We start from the raw sequence: 17,500 nt of genomic DNA, 5'->3' as shown, positions 1-17,500 counted from the left end.
AGGGCTCTATAAATGTTGCAGTGACAGACTGTACTGCTCTGTCATGTGGGGTGCCTGTGGGCTGCCTAAGGGTGTGCCTGCCACCCATGAGAGTCGCCCCACAGAGGATGGTGGTTTTCAGACTTTGCACACCACTTAACTAAACGCTACAGTAGTGCAACACTACCCATTCTTATTCAAAAGAAAGAGCAGAGACAGAGAGTTTAGCAGATTCTATGGTCATTTAGAATGACCATTAGACTAGAACTCAAAAATCTGAAAAGATCGACACTATGCGTCCTGATATGTATTTGATGTCCTGTAATTGTTGTTTAATGTGTTTTTTATTTATTTATTCATAGGCTCTATTTCTTATGTAAAAAAAGAAAACTGCTTATATATAGTTTTTTTTATTGTGAGCACGAATGAAATAAACTCAAACTCAAACTCATAGGTATAGGTTGTGTTGCTGGACAACTCACAACAGGGTAGAAATGATGGTACAGGATAGAAATGCTAACTATACAACTAATAGTAGAACTTCTGATTGCAAAGTGAAGCTTGCTTAGTAGGGAGGGACTTTTCAAATCCAGCCATAATGGAATTAAATCAGGGTTTAAACCAGACACTAATCCCTCATTTCTTTTTTTCTTAAATACAATTAGTTCAGAGTGAGGATTGTACAGTTGTCACAACCAAAAGCTCCAGGGAGGAATGAATAAAGTATTGTATTTAACACAAGTTCCCGTGTGTAGGTTTAAGTCTGAATAATAATGTATGCTTGGCTGTAAACAATGTCATTACAGTGTCATGTCAGACAGAAGGTCTCCTCCCCAAGGCTGTAACAAGACAGACATTGTTTTAGTGCGGTGAATAGACATCCACTTTTATTACCCCTGACGGACTAACACATCATTAGAGAGATGCATTCAGTGGAGAAAAATAAACACATTGGGAACCCGTTATCTGGTGTTACATCTGCAATGAGAGACCATGCCAATTTAATTGGTCCTCTGGGGATATTGTTTTTACAGTCCACTAAGTCCAGTCAGATACATAAATGATATTCTAGTTGTGTCCAAAACTTATCACCACATTGCATTTGAATACCCAGCACATGATTTGAAATGTGGAGCATTTCTTTATATCTCTCAACAACAACCTTCAAAGACATTTTTATACTTTTTTCCCAAGTGATACAAAGAGACCATGAGGTCATCTTGTTAAATGTTTGTCTCTTTTTTCTCTCTTCCTTAAAACAGTTATGCTCTCAAGTACATGTTAGATCTAAATATTTTATTGCTCACTTATTTGCGGCTTCTGAGTGGTTTGCCTCACATGATTCAGTCTCCACTGTCCTGTAATCTTAGTCTCAGTAAAACAATAAAATATGCTTGTTTTGATTTCCTAAAATAACGCCAAATGGCAAATTCTCCAAGGACAGAGAGGCCTTGACCTGGTCAGTTTAATCTACATGGTCCTCATTTTATAACGTCTTCTCAAATCGAGCAGGTGTTTATTTTCTGACCGTATGACCAAATCATCCCCTCAAGGCAACTTGACAGGATAGTTGTCAATCTTCATTTCTCTCTACCACAGAGCTGCATTTAGACTGAATAGGCCCTTCATCCACATGTACACCAGTCACTACCCCCTAGTTAGTCATAGAGACTTTTTCACAATTGGTTCCACATGTTGCTATTGTTCCAGGTCCTTGCTGGGCTGTGCTGAACTGTACGGTTTGAGTGCTCTGAGATTGAAGACTTGCCTAGCCTCTGAAGCCTGGTGTAAATATTTATGTACTGTCATTTTGTCTTTGTGTCAACCGCACAGTGTCAGAACCCGGAATAACAAACCCAGCGTGAGTGATGGACCTGGAAAAAGGCAGGGTTCTATTTTTGGGTAGATTGGGGGTGCTGTGTTGGTTTCGGTTTGGCTCCATGCCAGGACAGCCCTGGCTGCGTTCTCTGAGTTCCCTTCCCAATCCATGTGTGTACGGATCCGTCTCAACGGCAGCCAAGTCCCCCAATCCAGCCGGCTGCAGTACAAGCACAGTAATGATGCGATTACATTATCCCACGTGCATTTAAGGCATGACGAATATGAGTCAGTGTAACATGAAAAAGGCCTTGGATAGGGGCAGACAGCCATGTTCGTAAAGACCATCTTTAAAACACATTCACTGAATAGTCAAAATGGAATTTGTTCCCTAGTTTCCCTTTTCCAAGGAAGGGTTCATTCTAGGTTCAACGGTTTTAAATCCTCTTCAGGGAGCCCTAAAACCAGCTAACTCCACCCCTCCTAAAACCCTACTATTAAACCTTTCAACAACACCAAAACCCCCAATCCCGCTGCAGAATGTCTCAGTGTTGGACAACAATACAAAAATACCCTCTCTCTGTTCTACTATACCAAACTGCAAGCTCCTCATGTCCCCCATATTTGACAGTGCCAGGTTCTCATTAAAAGCACAGAGCCTTGGGGAACCTCATCGGCTCTGGTTATGAATGCTTATGAATGGTTATGAGTCCTTCGCCTCGTCATAAAACCCATAAATCCTCAGGGTGGTGTTGTATTCACTTAAAGAAGCCCCTGAATTCTCCCCCTGAGTGAGGCTCCCCCGGCGCGACGGAAGAGATTTATGGGCAAGACGCTGGGTAACTGAAGCCCAACTTCCCTCGGGGGTGTCTCTGCCATATTTGTATGCTCGAGATGCTATGCTCCCTATGAAAAACGAGCCCAGTCGCAAGCAATGGTTTGTCCCCCTTGTAGAATTAGGAGGGGAGGCAGCCCTTAATCAAAATGAAATCTCTGGGTTGAATTTGTCATGATCTCTCTGATATTTATTTCATTTATTTCAAGGCTAATGACAATGTATTTGGAGTTTAACGTTTTTTTTTCCTCCCATCTTAACTTATTTTTCTATCATGAATAAACTCCCAGAGAGTGTAAGGAGAGAGAGAGAAGTACCTTTGTTAACATTGATTCAGTCCTGTTACAGATGATATTGGTGTGCAGCTATGATAGAACTATTGGTTCCCAGTTTGACAGGGAACCAATATAACAGTATTCTTTGGTACATGCATTGCTACAACTGTAGAAATACATTCAGTGAGTCTCTTTTGAATGGATCTGAAAACCCAAACTTGACAAGAGGAAACAACAATTTGACTTTGATGCAGTTAAGGGAGAATGTGGTTTCATTCAAGATGCCTTTTGACAGGTTTATTTTTCGTCGTTGACAGACTTTGTTTGTTTGGTGAAGTTTTGGACCACACCTCTAATGACAGCTCATTTCAGTCAATGCTGGGTGTATGTACATGAGAGCTTTCTGACACCGGAAATCATGCAGGTACAGAAATAGCTGTGTATCAGGAGTCAACAAAGCAGCCCAGACATGGTAATAGTTCTGAAGTGTGATCTCTCTAGCATTAAAAGGGTTTTGAAGCCTCAAAAAGCAGCACAACACCCTCATGTCAGATGTTTTGAAATACAGCACTTAAGGGTATTTATTGAGGAGGGATTTTAGAATACAATACTGCCTATTAGCAGTGTATAGACTATAGAGATATGTTATTGTGACTACAATGCAATGTTATGCTGAGAGATAGGGAACATGCATAGCCTCGATGCCTACCTCATCACCTATCAGGTTACAGATCTGTGTAGACGGCCAGTCTTCATCTCTCTGCAACCCCAGGGGTCTTTGATTCTATTGGCCAGGGGTTAATGGGTTGGGCGCCATGGCGACAGGCATGTTGATGGTGAGCCGTGTCTGTGTGTCTAGGGTTAGACATACATATGTGTGTATGTGTATGTGTGTGTGTCTGTGTGTGTGTGCGTGCGTGCGTGCGTGCATGCGCGCGCACTGTCGAGACACAATCTTTCCATCTGTCTCTCATGTACTCTCTCCACATACTGACACACTCTATGTACAGTAGCCATTAGTGTGAGCTACAGTAGTGATTAAGGAAATGGACTGGAAGACTTTGGTTGAAAGCCCAGGTGGGGCATATTGACGCTGTGCCCTTGAGTGAGGCTTTTAACCTTACATACCTCACTAGATACAGCATCTATCTGTGGGGGTGGATGATAGAGGGAACTTTAAGCCATATAAGCCATATCTGAATAGAAGTATAGTGAGTGCTAAACTGCAGTATTTTGTCTTTATGTAATCCTTATTCCACAAGGACGTCTCTTCTGGTTTGAACATCTTTTCTGAGCGAGACTTTGCAAAGCATTGAAAACAATACAAGTGCACATAGACATTACATACAGAGCTGCGAAACAAAGACTATGTATAACTCAATTTAAGCAGAATTCTATCCTCCACATCAACAAATTAATCAACAACTTTCTCAACTGAATACAGTATCTGCCTTGGGTTTCTGCCTTAGTTCAACAATGTTTTGTCCTTCATCTTTTTCTATCCTCTGATTGGCTAACGTGTCTTTTCCTCCCTTCTGATTGGCAGAGATGGAGCCGTGGATGCACAGGTTCAGGGCCGAGGGGACAGTGGATTATTCACAGCTGACCTTTGACCCTGGCCAGAACGAACTGATTGTGGGAGCCAGGTAACCCAATCTGTGTCTGTGTGTGTGCGTGCATGCGTGCTTGTGTGCGTGCGTGCGTGCGTCCATTTTCTGCCCATTGTAAACACAGTGTTTGATCAAAGCTGTCTTTACGCACCAAAAAAAGGTGCATCTCTAAGCTGATTTCTAGTGAAACTCATTGTTTATGTCATGAGCATCAACTCTAATTTAGCAGAGTGAGTGTGTGTTTTCCTTTGAAGCAGATCCAACTTGTGATTGGGGCTAAGATGAACCCTCAGAACAGAACAAGTAGCCAGAGAGAGAGAGAGAGAGAGAGCGTGTGTGTGCGTGGTCATGCATTTGTGTGTGCGTGCGTGCGTGTGTTCCCCATTTCCAGCTAATGGCTTTGGTTGTCAATACTAAATCTCGTCTACAAAGAGCTGGAGATGACGGAGGAGACACAGGGATAAAGGTACAAGGCAAGCAGTCACAAACCAAGCTGTGGGAATTTGCTAATGCACCTCAGTACAGAAGACAGTCACAGGGAATTGGAACAACTGGAAATTGGAAAGACATTTGGACTGACAGATAAGGAGCAGATAGAGTACTATAGAAGTGAACAGTTCAGAAGTGGCGTGGCTATAGCCGGTTTGACAGCGTCCAGTCCTGAGATTGACCCTGAGACCGGCCTTGGCTATTGTAAGAGTGTAGCTGGAGCACTCATTTCTCTGCTCAGACCCAAGGGTTTCAAGATAGGGGTGGTCTGTACCTGGATTGGTCTGCCTGGCTGGAGGCAATCTAAGAGGAAGTGTCTAGGGGGTGAGGGGGTTGATTTGGGACAATGCTTGTCCTTTTGGCTGAGAGGGTTGTGCTCCGAGGAGGACTCTCCAGAGTGTAGGGGCTAGGAAAGGTCACAACATAGGAGCTCTCAGACAGACAGCATCACCTAAAGTATCTCAAAACCCCATATTCTATCCCCATAGATAAGATGGAGTGGAACACTTTCGATCCATGCCTAAAACTATTGAATAAGTCAGACGGTAGAACTTTCTTCATGGGCAAGCCTTTATTTGTGGATCTAGTGAGACTATTACATAGTGTTTAGGGTTGAAGCACTCAAAAATCAGGCAGGGATAGATGTACTGTAATTGTCTTGGAACCCACCTGACGCCCCTTGGAATTGGAACTTTTAAACAGGGTTTTATAGACCCTATGGACGGCCCTGGCCTGAGTGAGAGTGGTATGACTGATAAATGAACAAAAGAGGATCGATGCAGATGTCAATACTGTAAAGAGGGTCCTAGCCACAGCAAAACGTGTGTGATAGGCACTCTCCATAAGATGGATCTGTGTGTGTGCATGTATGCACATGCATGTGTGTGGGAGTGTGTGTGTGTGTGTGTGTGTGTGTGTGTATGTGTGTGTGTGTGTGTGTGTGTGTGTGTGTGTGTGTGTGTGTTCCTATCTATGTGTGTGCTGCTTTTGACTCATCTCATATGAGGGGGTTTTGACTGGTGTATAGTATTCCAACAATCGATGCCCACATACACTTCTTTCTCTGACATTAAGTTAAAGCTAGCATGCCAGTAAAGTGAATGTAGATTAGATTCCAGATGAAACAGAATGACCTACTGTGTAGAGACATGATGTCGATGATGTTGTAATGCTGAACACGTACAGTACAACTTGTGACATTCATAGTCAACAGACAGAGTAGACACACACTCTCTTCAGAGTGTTCAAAAGCTTGGAAGTATTCTTTGAAGAGTTCCAAAGAAACCGTTTTTGTTTGTTGCCTTACAATGAAAAGTTGTACTTCAGGCAGTGATTCAAGAATGCCTTGGGCAAGGCTAGAGAAGTGTTAATTGAAGTGAAGTTTTATTTTTCGGCTTAAGGTTTCTTTGACTCCTACTGTACACATATGCATGTTCACACACACACACACGTACATACACACACACACACACACACACACACAGACACACACTAACACAACGCCTCAGGGCCGATGTTCTGTTCAGATTAGAGCGTGGAGTCTTTTCTTGTACAGCATAAAACATTTTCTTTGTCACAGACAAAAGATGCATGTCAATGTCATTTAAGAATGACTCAGTCTGGAGGCTGTCTTCCTCTTTATGAGGGCATGCTGTACAAGGAGTAGAATGACGTTTTCTGTCAATGCTGAACTAACATTAGTTTTGGGTTATTCTCTCCAGAATGATGAAGGTTAGGATTGGATAAGGGTACTTAATATGTGCTTAAAGTTGATGATGGAAGATGATAATGGAATAAGTATGAAAACAACTTTTCACATCTGACATGTTCCTTTTCAAAATCCTTGAGGGCTGTTATGATCATAAAGTGCTGTAATTGAATGTGTTCCTATTTGCAGTTCGACATTCGGAAAGTATTCAGACCTTTTTACACAGTGTAAATTGATGAGGGGAAAAAAATAACTTTATCCATTTTAGAATAAAGCTGTAACATAACAAAATGTGGAAAAAGTGAAGGGGTCTGAATACTTTCCAAATGCACTGTATATATACACTCACCGGCCACTTTATTAGGTACACCTTGCTAGTACTGGGTTGGACCCCCTTTTGTAGCCCATCTGCTTCAAGGTTCGACATGTTGTGCATTCAGAGATGGTCTTCTGCATACCTTGGTTGTAACGAGTGGTTATTTCAGTTACTGTTGCCTTTCTATCATCTCGAACTAGTCTGGACATTCTCCTCTGACCTCTGGCATCAACAAGGCAATCTCTAGACTGTAAACCCTAGAGATGGTTGTACGTGAAAATCCCAGTAGATCAGCAGTTTCTGAAATACTCAGACCAGCCCTTCTGGCACCAACAACCATGCCACGTTCAAAGTCACTTAAATCATCTTTCTTCCCCATTCTGATGCTTGGTTTGAACTTCAGCAGGTCGCCTTGACCATGTCTACATGCCTAAATGCATTGAGTTGCTGCCATGTGATTGGCTGATTAGATATTTGCGTTACCGAGCAGTTGAACAGGTGTACCTAATAAAGTGGCCGGTGAGTGTATATCCTTTATAGCAACCAGAAAGAAGTGAACTTGAAAGAAAGAAGAAGAAAATGACAGAAAAGAAAAATGGAGGTACAAATAACTCATAGATAGTTCTGAAAACCTCTTACAAGAAATGCTTTTCCATCCAGTCATCTTTTTCCAGGTCTGTCCCCTTTACAACTTCAACCTTCAGCTGTGCCCTATCTCTCTTTTACTTTCAGAAATCATCTCTTCAGACTCAATCTGGAGGACCTCACATTGATTCAGGTGAGTCTTTACCAGTTATTCTTCAGTTATGTCTCTATCTCTCTCTCTCTCTCTCTCTCTCTCTCTCTCTCTCTCTCTCTCTCTCTTTCTCTCTCTCTCTCTCTCTCTCTCTCTCTCTCTCCTCTCTCTCTCTCTCTCCTCCTCCTTCCTCCCTCTTTCCCTCTGAGTGTCTGACTCACACAGTTATTGCAAGTGAACCCACAGTCAGGCGCTGGAGGGGCTTACTGTGCTGTATGATATTGTCATGGTACTGTACATCGAGGCATGATGAATGTGATATTGTCATGGCACTGTACATCGAGGCATGATGAATGTGATATTGTCATGGCACTGTACATTGAGGCATGATGAATATGATATTGAATATTTCAAAACAGACATGAGCCAAGGTGTAGGAATTGCTAATGCACCTCAGTACAGAAGACAGTCACAGGGAAATGTAACAACTGGAAATTAAAAAGACGAACACGGACTGACAGATAAGGAGCAGATAGAGTACTGTAGAAGTGAACAGTTCAGAAGTGGCGTGGCTATAGCCGGTTTGACTGATGTCCGGTCCTGAGACTAATCCTGAGACCGGCCCGGGCTATTGTAAGAGTGTAGGTGGAGCACTTATCTCTCTGCTCACTAGCCAGACCCAAGGGTTTCAAGCTAGGGGTGGTCTGTACCTAGACAGAGCTGGAGCTGGGTAGGTAGCTATGCTTCCCCCTGGCTATGTTTGACATTCCTGTGGTCCAAAGCCTCCATTTTGCTGCCATCATAATGTTTATGGTTTGCTAGGTTATTTACACCTTGTGTTCTGCATTTTGCCAGAGGAAAAAACTCACTCTCATTCTCCCTCTGCTCTATATCAGAGCAAGAGCCACTGAATTGAACTGAACCTAATGGCCATTTTCATCAAGTATTTTATTTCACTCTATATCATTCCAGTCTGTTCAGGTCTAGTCTAATCTGGTTTCTTATGTACAGTCGTCTTTCATTTTCTTGTCTATTCTGATGTGTGAAATACATTAATCTCTGACTCTGTGTAGAGGGTTATCATTTATTCAAACAGCACCATTGTTGTCAAAATTCTAAATATGTGTTTGGCCAGAGATGGGGAGGTGGTGGGGGAGTGGGGGGGGGCATGGGGGGGAAAGAATGGGAGAGTGGGCGGAAGGAGTGGAGGAGGGAGGAGAGGGAGAATGGGAGAGTGGGCCGAATGAGTGGAGGAGGGAGGAGAGGGAGAATGGGAGAGAGGAGGGGGAAGGAAAGGTAGCGAGATTAAATAGGAGAGGGAGCCAGGGCAAAAGAAGAAAAAGGCAAGAGACGAGAAGAAGCGAGAGATGAGAAAAAGAAGATGGACAGATAGAAGAGATTAGAGAAAGCGACAGACACAAGGAGATCAGAGAGCGAGACGGAGAAAGAGAGACAAGAAAGGAGGGACCCCCCACAGGGAGGAGCACGGATCTGTGGGGAGTCTCTCTTTTGTCGTCATTCGTGGGGACAGAGCCTGTTATTAAAAACGCTCCACGCCACCCCCCTCTTCCCCTCGTCCAATCATCCCTTCTCCTTTATCTCATCCCTTGCTTCACTAGCACCACAGAATCCGAGGGGGAGATTCCTCTAGCCTTATCAATCCCCTAGCCCCAAGGCTCCATCCCTGGAGAGACAAGGCCCTAGTAATCTCCAACAAGGCCAACTGCCAATTTAAATTGACCCAGGGACTATAGGCCCTGCTTTGCATGTGACTGGTCCAGGGTTTCAGAGTTAAGGAGCTAGCTATTTAAGCCCCAGGGCTGAGCTGAAGTGGTGTAAGTTCTATTGTGTGCCATGGTGCCACTCGCCCTCCTCCTCTCTGTCTCTCCCTCTCTTTTCCACTCCTCTCTTCTTCTCTCTTCTCCCGTTGTAGAATAAGGGATTAATTGCATTGAGATTTGGTGGCAGCCTTGGCATGGTTTACAGATGTTTTTTTTTCTTATTGTTGTTGTTCAGTATGACTGAACAAAGTGAAATTCTCCCCTGCCATTGCCGCTCAGCTCCAATGCACTGCATTACTGATTGATCAAATGAATTTCAGCCTGTTTGTGTGTGTGTGTGTGTGTGTGTGTGTGTGTGTGTGTGTGTGTGTGTGTGTGTGTGTGTGTGTGTGTGTGTGTGTGTGTGTGTGTGTGTGTGTGTGTGTGTGAACAAAGACAGTTTTGCCAGAATAATCATTGGTTCTTGTTGTTGTTGTTGTTGTTTTCTGGCTGTCTAGATGTTTAGATGTTGGGAAGAGAAAAATAGTTTACTCAAGGAAAGGGGAAAATAACCTACAAACTCCACCCACACACGTCTTTGTGATTTCAGTCCATCATAATGTAGAAATACCGTCGGTGCAAGCCCTTTGGCAGTGATTTAGCTTGCCTTGCACACAGTGTTAACATAAATAAACAAATCTGTGCGTGGTTTGATGAAGCTTAACGCTGCGAGCTGTACTTGTGCGGTACACGATTAACGTAAAAAAACAAAAACAGAGTGGGGGTATAATTAACATATGATCGATGTGCTGGCTTGATCTCGTATGCACAAATGCATAAAACATTTATGAAAATGGCACAAACATCCACCAAGGTCATTCCATGTGGAGGGAAAATAAATAAACGCCCTCGTCCAATGCTCTCAGTCACATTGATTCAATTTGTTTAATTTTCCTTCAATCCTTCACCGCTTAAAATGAAAAAAGGAGCCTCTGGCAGTTCTGGTATTGTTGTTTGAAGGTTTTTCCGAGAGTGGTGGCACTTGGAGCGATAGCTAAGCGCCCTCGGTCTTTCCTGGGCTAATGCAGATATAGAGTTCAGCCCCAGAGATCGATAAAGCTCGAGCCCGGGTATCATAATCTCTTCAGTAAATGCCCTGACTGCCTGCCTGCCAGTAATGAAGAATACAGATGTAACAGAAGGCAGAAGTGAAGTCCTCTTATGAGAAGAAGGGATGAAGTTTAGAGGAGTCTGTTGCCATTTGTTTTTCTCTTTGCGTGCATCTCCCCATGGATTTTCCTTTTGATTGTTCTATACGAGTGAGGGAGGGTTCAGTCGCTGGAGACGAGAGACTAAGATGTCTTCTGAGGAAGTATTTACAACACATGAGAACACTTTGAGAATGCTAAAATGCTTTCGAAAAAAGGGGGAAAAGTTTCTGCTTTCGTATAGAATTTCAAGTGGTACTTCATAGGAGTGACACAATAACAGGAACTTAAAAAAAAAATAAAATAAAAATAGGGGGGTGGTCCCACCTATATAATGGAAGGGAAATGCAGTCTTCTCTCTGGCCCTGATGAAGGTCAATGCTCCTGTACTTGGATGCATCTCAGTTGCCTAAAGTGGCTTTCTCTCTTTCATGTGTACTGATCTGAAAACACCTAAAGCTTTTCTTGTTCCCAGTACATTCACATCAGTGCAAATTTAGGAGAGGAGAGAGAGGAGGACGAGGAGGAGGAGCAGGAGGAGGAGAGGAGAGGGAGGAGGAGGAGGAGGAGGAGAGGACAGGGAGGAGGAAGAGGAGGAAGAGGAGGAGGAGGCCACTGTAGCCTATTGAGATGTATATGTCCAGTACCCTAACCCCCCCCCCCCCCCCTTACATACACCACTCACCCCCTACCCCCCCACCCCCCCTCACCCCCCCCTTGCCAACCTCAGTCAGCAGAATCAGCCTTGGCACTGCCACGACAGGCCTCCCAGGAGCCCGTGCACACCGTACCTGCTGAAGCGTGGGGGCATTGATTAATCGTCTGTTCCCTATTTGCATTGTGTTCACATCCCATTGTGTTGCCGCGGGTGATGAATGATCACCTGGACTGGTTTAAAGCTCAGCGTTCCATCTTCTCTTCCTGTTGAGCTCTCTATGGTTTAGGGAGCGCCTCACCAGGACTTCCTGTCTCAGTATCCATCATTAGTGAGCTGTTTCCTTCCTCCGAGACAGGGAATCTAAACAACAACACGAAGGCTCCAGGCTCAATGTTTAGATTAGACAGTATGGTGAATCATAGCATTACAGCAGGTGGGATGTTATTGGAAGTTGCTGGTCCTATTGTTCAAATTGAATAGAATGGTAGGAGCTAAAACAGCTTATCTCTTTTCCAGGGTGTTCCCTCTTTCTCAGTAACAACATTGTCCTGTCAGGCAGAGGTGAACACATTGACAATACATCTCCCTGAGAGAAGCAATGGTGGGGTGCTGAGAGGGATTTTGGACCACGTTTTCCTCATTTCCCCTCCTATTGTATGCCTTCGTGTGTAGAGTAGAGCTCATATGCACCGGGCAAGAAGCCCACCAACTGCAAGGGGCGAAAGTCCCTGTCCCTGTGCAGTGTTTCAGCAGCTTGTCTCTCCCAATTATGCTCTGTCAGTGAGACAATTACCCATGTTAATCAGTGGCTAACGAAACACCTCCGCTAATTCCGAAAGCGTTGCTAATTCAATTACCAAGTGGGAATAACTCTGCCATTTAAATGCATGGAATAAATACTATTAGTAGAATGGGTGGAACACATACAAAGCACCTTCCATGATAACATGGACATGACCATTAAAGGGCTGGGAATGGGGGGGCTGAGGGGGGGGTCTTCTTTCTGTCTCTGATGGTTGCCTCTTCGAAACGTAGAAACACAACAGCTAAGTCCAGGGAGGATGTTGTTGTTTGGAACTTCAAACTTACGCCCTGCTCCTATGACGTTTCGACACTGACAGTAACAACTTAACCGATTGGCCTGTCTGTTCTCACTGTAAGACACACATGTCAGGTGTCACAGGGGCTCTTTTGAAATCCCTTATTTAGATTTCAACTGTTATATTTAGATCGTGCTCTGTACCCTATCTAACGTGACATGAAACAGACAAAGATTTGCATTTGACATTAAGACCAATTTGGTGCGGGGAGGCTTTCATCAGCTTACATCAGCCGACATCAGTCTGACTTCCAAATGTCGCTCAACATCAAAAGGTAATATCAGCTATTCAGCAGAGATTACATTTCTCCCTGAGCCTCATCGTTCCTTCTCTCAGCTCCCTTCATACTGAACCGTAGTATAGTCTTCTTAAGGAGTCCCTAGACAGCTGTCAGTAGACAGTGTGTTCCGGCCTTATTTATGCAAAATAGATTCCATGTCATGTCTGAGGACAGCACTGTTTTTGAATTCTCTACACCCTCTCTCCCTCTCTCTCCCTCTCTCTCCCTCTTCCCACACTGTCTCTCACTCAGTGTCTGCCTTTCTCACTCCTTTCCCTATCTGTTTTTCTCTTTCCCTCCCCCCCTCCCTCTCTCCTCCCCTGTTTTTGTCTCCTCTCTCTCTCCCTTTCTCTCTCTCTCTCTCGCCCCCCCCCCCCCCTCTCTCTCTCCCTGCCCACGGTCTCTCCATCTCTCCCTCATTCCCACCTTTGGGTGACAATAGCCCCTCAGTTGGTAAAGGCAGACACATGCTGGGAACACAATGGCTCATCTCTTGGATGCCAGACATTGCTGGGTACAGTGTAGAGGGGAGAGGGCGGACACAGAGAACATGCATACCTCAGGACTCTATTCAGCTCTCTCTCTGGGGCACTCAATGACTGAGTCTGAATGACCGTACTGTACCCTGGTCTAAGACCTACAGTTCTCTCTCTCTCTCTCTCTCTCTCTCTCTCTTTTCTCTCTCTCTCTCTCTCTCTCTCTAGTGAAAGATGTTGTAAAACAAGTTCCTTTCACATCAGGGACCTCAAAGAACAAAGCCAAAAAATAGTAGAAATGTCAGCATATTCCCAACATTATATTTCAATTTAGGACAGATTAATCTTTAGAGCACAATGAGTCTAAATAATAATGGGGTTTTAATATGTAAGACACTGGCTCTAGCAGTTGCATCTCTGAGCGTCTCTACTCTGTATTCCATTTGACATCTTGGTAAAGGATGCCATCTCTTTCCAAGCTTCAAAATTAGGGATCATATTCACTCAATATTTAACCATAACAGCATTTTAAACTTGCAAACCGGAATATGGATACATAATCCTTCAGACTGTCCTCAGCCTATTGCCGTATGGAGACAATGAACTCATTCATGTGAATAATGATTCGATTTATTGCATTGCGGCCACTGTGCTGTCTTCTATGCACAGGAATATTATTCATGCCTGATATCATCATCATATTTATAACATCATTACCAGCCTGTCATAGTCTAACCTACCTGAGAGGTGCATTATAGCTGGCCATAGCTTGTTTGTGATTTTGTGAGAGCATGTTTTGCACACACACACACACACACACACACACACAAACAAACACACACACACACACACACACACACACTTCCTTGGGGACAGGCTGGGCTGATGCTGTGTGTGCATGCTGAGTTGCTTGTGCTGCTGATGTGTTGTTTGTGTCTGGGGTGACTGGCCCTAAAATAGCCAGCTTTGGCCTGCTGGAACGTGAGCTGGCACCGTGTCAGGGTGTCAAGAGAGTCAGAGAGAGAGAGAGAGCTGAGTGGCCCACCCAACCCCTCCATGCCCTCTGTCCTCTGTCCAGTACAGTAGGCTTCACATCACTATCACTTTCCTTCTTTCTTTCTCTCTCTCTCTCTCTCTCTCTCACACACACACACACACACATACACACACACACACACACGTGTGTGTGTGTGTGTGTGTGTGTGTGTGTGTGTGTGTGTGTGTGTGTGTGTGCGCGTGTGCATGTGTGCGTGTGTGCGTGTGTGTGTGTGTGATAGCATTATACCCTGACCCTTTAGGCCATTGAGACAGTAGAGGCTCCCTCATAAAACACATAGAGGAGACTCTCAGGGCCAGTTCAGAGAGGAAATGAAAGGAACTTTCTGTTAAGTGCTGAGGGGGATTCAACTCATCCTCTCTGTCCCATATGGAATGGTCCCGATATGGAGATAAAAAAGAATATTCTGTTTCAGATGGTTACAGTTTTTCTCCACTGCTTAAACCATTTGTATGAAACTGAAATTCACATGCCCACCACAATCACATACGTGAGCCGACAGTGAAATTTTTAGCAAAACAGAACTCTCTACATAAGACACCAAAATATATTGAGTAAGTGTTGACAAACAACACTGAATTATTTCCTTACAGCATATAGCTATTTCTCCCATTTTATTCCATACATGTAGATGCTCATTGCTCAACAGTTCTACTGATAATCAGTAATGCAATTAGTTTTTGCTGGGTGAAATTCTTCACCTTTGTTTTCAATTGAACGTTGTCCAACCTGCACAATGCATATTGATGTTTATAGTGTTTAATTAGTGTGTCATTATGAAATTAATGGTGGAATTAATTTTTCATTAGATGACAAATGACACTGTTTTGAAAGTTGTAGTGCTTGTTGCAAAAGGAATGTGGTGTTTTGGTTGTTTAGGGAAACTGTTTTCAAAAGTTGAATACTGTTTTAAGAAATGTGCTCAAGCAATCAAGGAAAAAAGCTGTAACTGACTTAAATGGCTAAATAATGGTTACATTGTTAGGAAGTTGTGGTAAAGTTACATTTGTACATACACTACATCAAATGAGAGTGGTACATAAAGTTACATGTGTACATACACTACATCAAATGAGAGTGGTACATAAAGTTACATGTGTACATACACTACATCAAATGAGAGTGGTACATAAAGTTACATGTGTACATACACTACATCAAATGAGAGTGGTACATAAAGTTACATGTGTACACTACATCAAATGAGAGTGGTACATAAAGTTACATTTATACACTACATCAAATGAGAGTGGTACATAAAGTTACATTTATACATACACTACATCAAATGAGAGTGGTACATAAAGTTACATTTATACACTACATCAAATGAGAGTGGTACATAAAGTTACATTTGTACATACACTACATCAAATGAGAGTGGTACATAAAGTTACATTTATACACTACATCAAATGAGAGTGGTACATAAAGTTACATTTATACACTACATCAAATGAGAGTGGTACATACAGTTCCAGCGGTGCAGAAGTCAGAAGCGTCTCCCCTCTTATGCTGATGTAGAAAGATGTCGATGTCCGTTGCTTGTCAAAGTTTGAGTCCCTCGTTCTCCCTGATCTGGATTGGTGCGAGCAGCAATTTCATGAATCGGGAACTTTTATCGATGAGAACCCCTGTAGGTCAGGCTAAAGTTGAAGGGGAGGAATTGGAGTGTGTTCTGTTATCCCCTCAGAGAGGACAGCCCCGGCACTATCTGCTAATTCCTCTCCAGTAGTAAAACATGGAAAGCGTCCCCCAGTTTTCTCCCGTATAAATCACATTGGCATTCTACTCTGTGCTCACCTCTCGTGTCTAAGGATCCCTCATTTTCTCTCATATAAATCACATTGGCATTCTACTCGGTGCTCGCCTCTCAAGCCTAGGCATCGGTTGCTGTGCACCTTAATTGGATTTTCTGTCCATATTTAACGTGGCTGATAAACTGGTACAGTCTCTGTATAATCATTTAGGATGTATCACATCCTCTCTCTGTCTGTGCTTCAAGTTCATTTGGCCTCTCTGTCAATCCATGAAACCCAGCCAAATGAATAGGTAAACAGGACAGTCAATACCAATACCCCCTGATCAAATACACCCTGATGCTGATTGGAGCAAAGTATCTTTCAAATGTTTATTGCAATATCTATAGTGTCTCGACGGCAGACTCAGAGCGCTATGCACACTCCACACTCTGGAGTCAAATATTGCTTGTTTAAAAAAAAATGTAAAACTTCAAACAAGCTTTTTAGTTTTTAGACTGTTGGACATCCCCATTGCTAACTTCTGACTAACTAACTGACTAACTGTTTCCATAAATAATAATGTAGGGTTGAGGAGGAGCTTTCTCAGGCTCAATAGAATGTCGTCCTCTGTGTTTCGAGAAAGATCCAATCAAATTGGATCTTTTATTTGGGTCTCCACCTCAGAATGCCAATATAAGGACAGCAGGTGTTGTATCTGAGATACATCGCCTGTGAAAAGAGGCTACAGTGTCTGTGGCTGTTGCTGTGTGCTGTGGCACTTTAATAGCGTCAATTTCACCAGCAGATTTAACACAAAAAAGTGATATTTTGACTGCATACAGTTGACTGCATTCTCTGTTGTTCTAAACTGTCTACTCTGAGTTTCCAATGGCGTTTCAAGCTGTCATATTTTGTGGTGCTGTTTATTGACAATTCATTGTGTGTTTCTAACGTGGTTGGCTGCCTGGATTGAGGGTTTCTGATCCTCTTTCATGCTGTGCCATTGTGTCTCCAATGCTGTTTTTCTCTCTCCTCAGGAGGCGGAGTGGCACTGTGATGAGTTCACCAAGGGAGCCTGCTTCAGCAGGGGCAAGTCTGAGGTAAGACACAGATCCAACATGAGATAAACACAGCCTGAACTCCAGCTTCAGTGCATGTGCATGTGTGTGTGTGCGTGTGTGTATGTTTATAGCATGTCTTTACCTGTGTGTCCCAATGTGTGTGTGTGTGTGTGTGTGTGTGTGTGTGTGTGTGTGTGTGTGTGTGTGTGTGTGTGTGTGTGTGTGTGTGTGTGTGCATGCGTGTGTGTCTGTGTGTCTGTTTGTGTGTGTGTGTGTGTGTGTGTGTGTGTGTGTGTGTGTGTGTGTGTGTGTGTGTGTGTGTGTGTGTGTGTGTAACAATGTGTGTGTGCGTGCATGCATGAATGTGTGTGTGTGTGTATGTGTGTGCGGGC

The 17,500-nt window shown here is 43.5% G+C and overlaps 1 protein-coding gene across 1 annotated transcript in view; it reads left to right on the top strand.

Annotated features, from left to right (window-relative positions):
- Window positions 1–17,500, top strand: part of sema5a (sema domain, seven thrombospondin repeats (type 1 and type 1-like), transmembrane domain (TM) and short cytoplasmic domain, (semaphorin) 5A) — a gene marked incomplete at its 5' end in the record, with an annotated part of 76,116 nt that overhangs the window by 2,717 nt on the left and 55,899 nt on the right. The window contains 3 exons of the mRNA XM_083682383.1: window positions 4,454–4,553; window positions 7,763–7,808; window positions 17,085–17,147. Of these exons, the coding sequence (XP_083538509.1) occupies window positions 4,454–4,553; window positions 7,763–7,808; window positions 17,085–17,147 (209 nt within the window). The remainder of the gene's footprint in view (window positions 1–4,453; window positions 4,554–7,762; window positions 7,809–17,084; window positions 17,148–17,500) is intronic.

Source organism: Argentina silus (assembly GCF_951799395.1).
Source record: "Argentina silus genome assembly, chromosome: 1".
NCBI classification, from domain to species: domain Eukaryota; kingdom Metazoa; phylum Chordata; class Actinopteri; order Argentiniformes; family Argentinidae; genus Argentina; species Argentina silus.
Note: the sequence above shows the minus strand (reverse complement) of the source record. Positions and strands in the feature narration are given on the sequence as shown.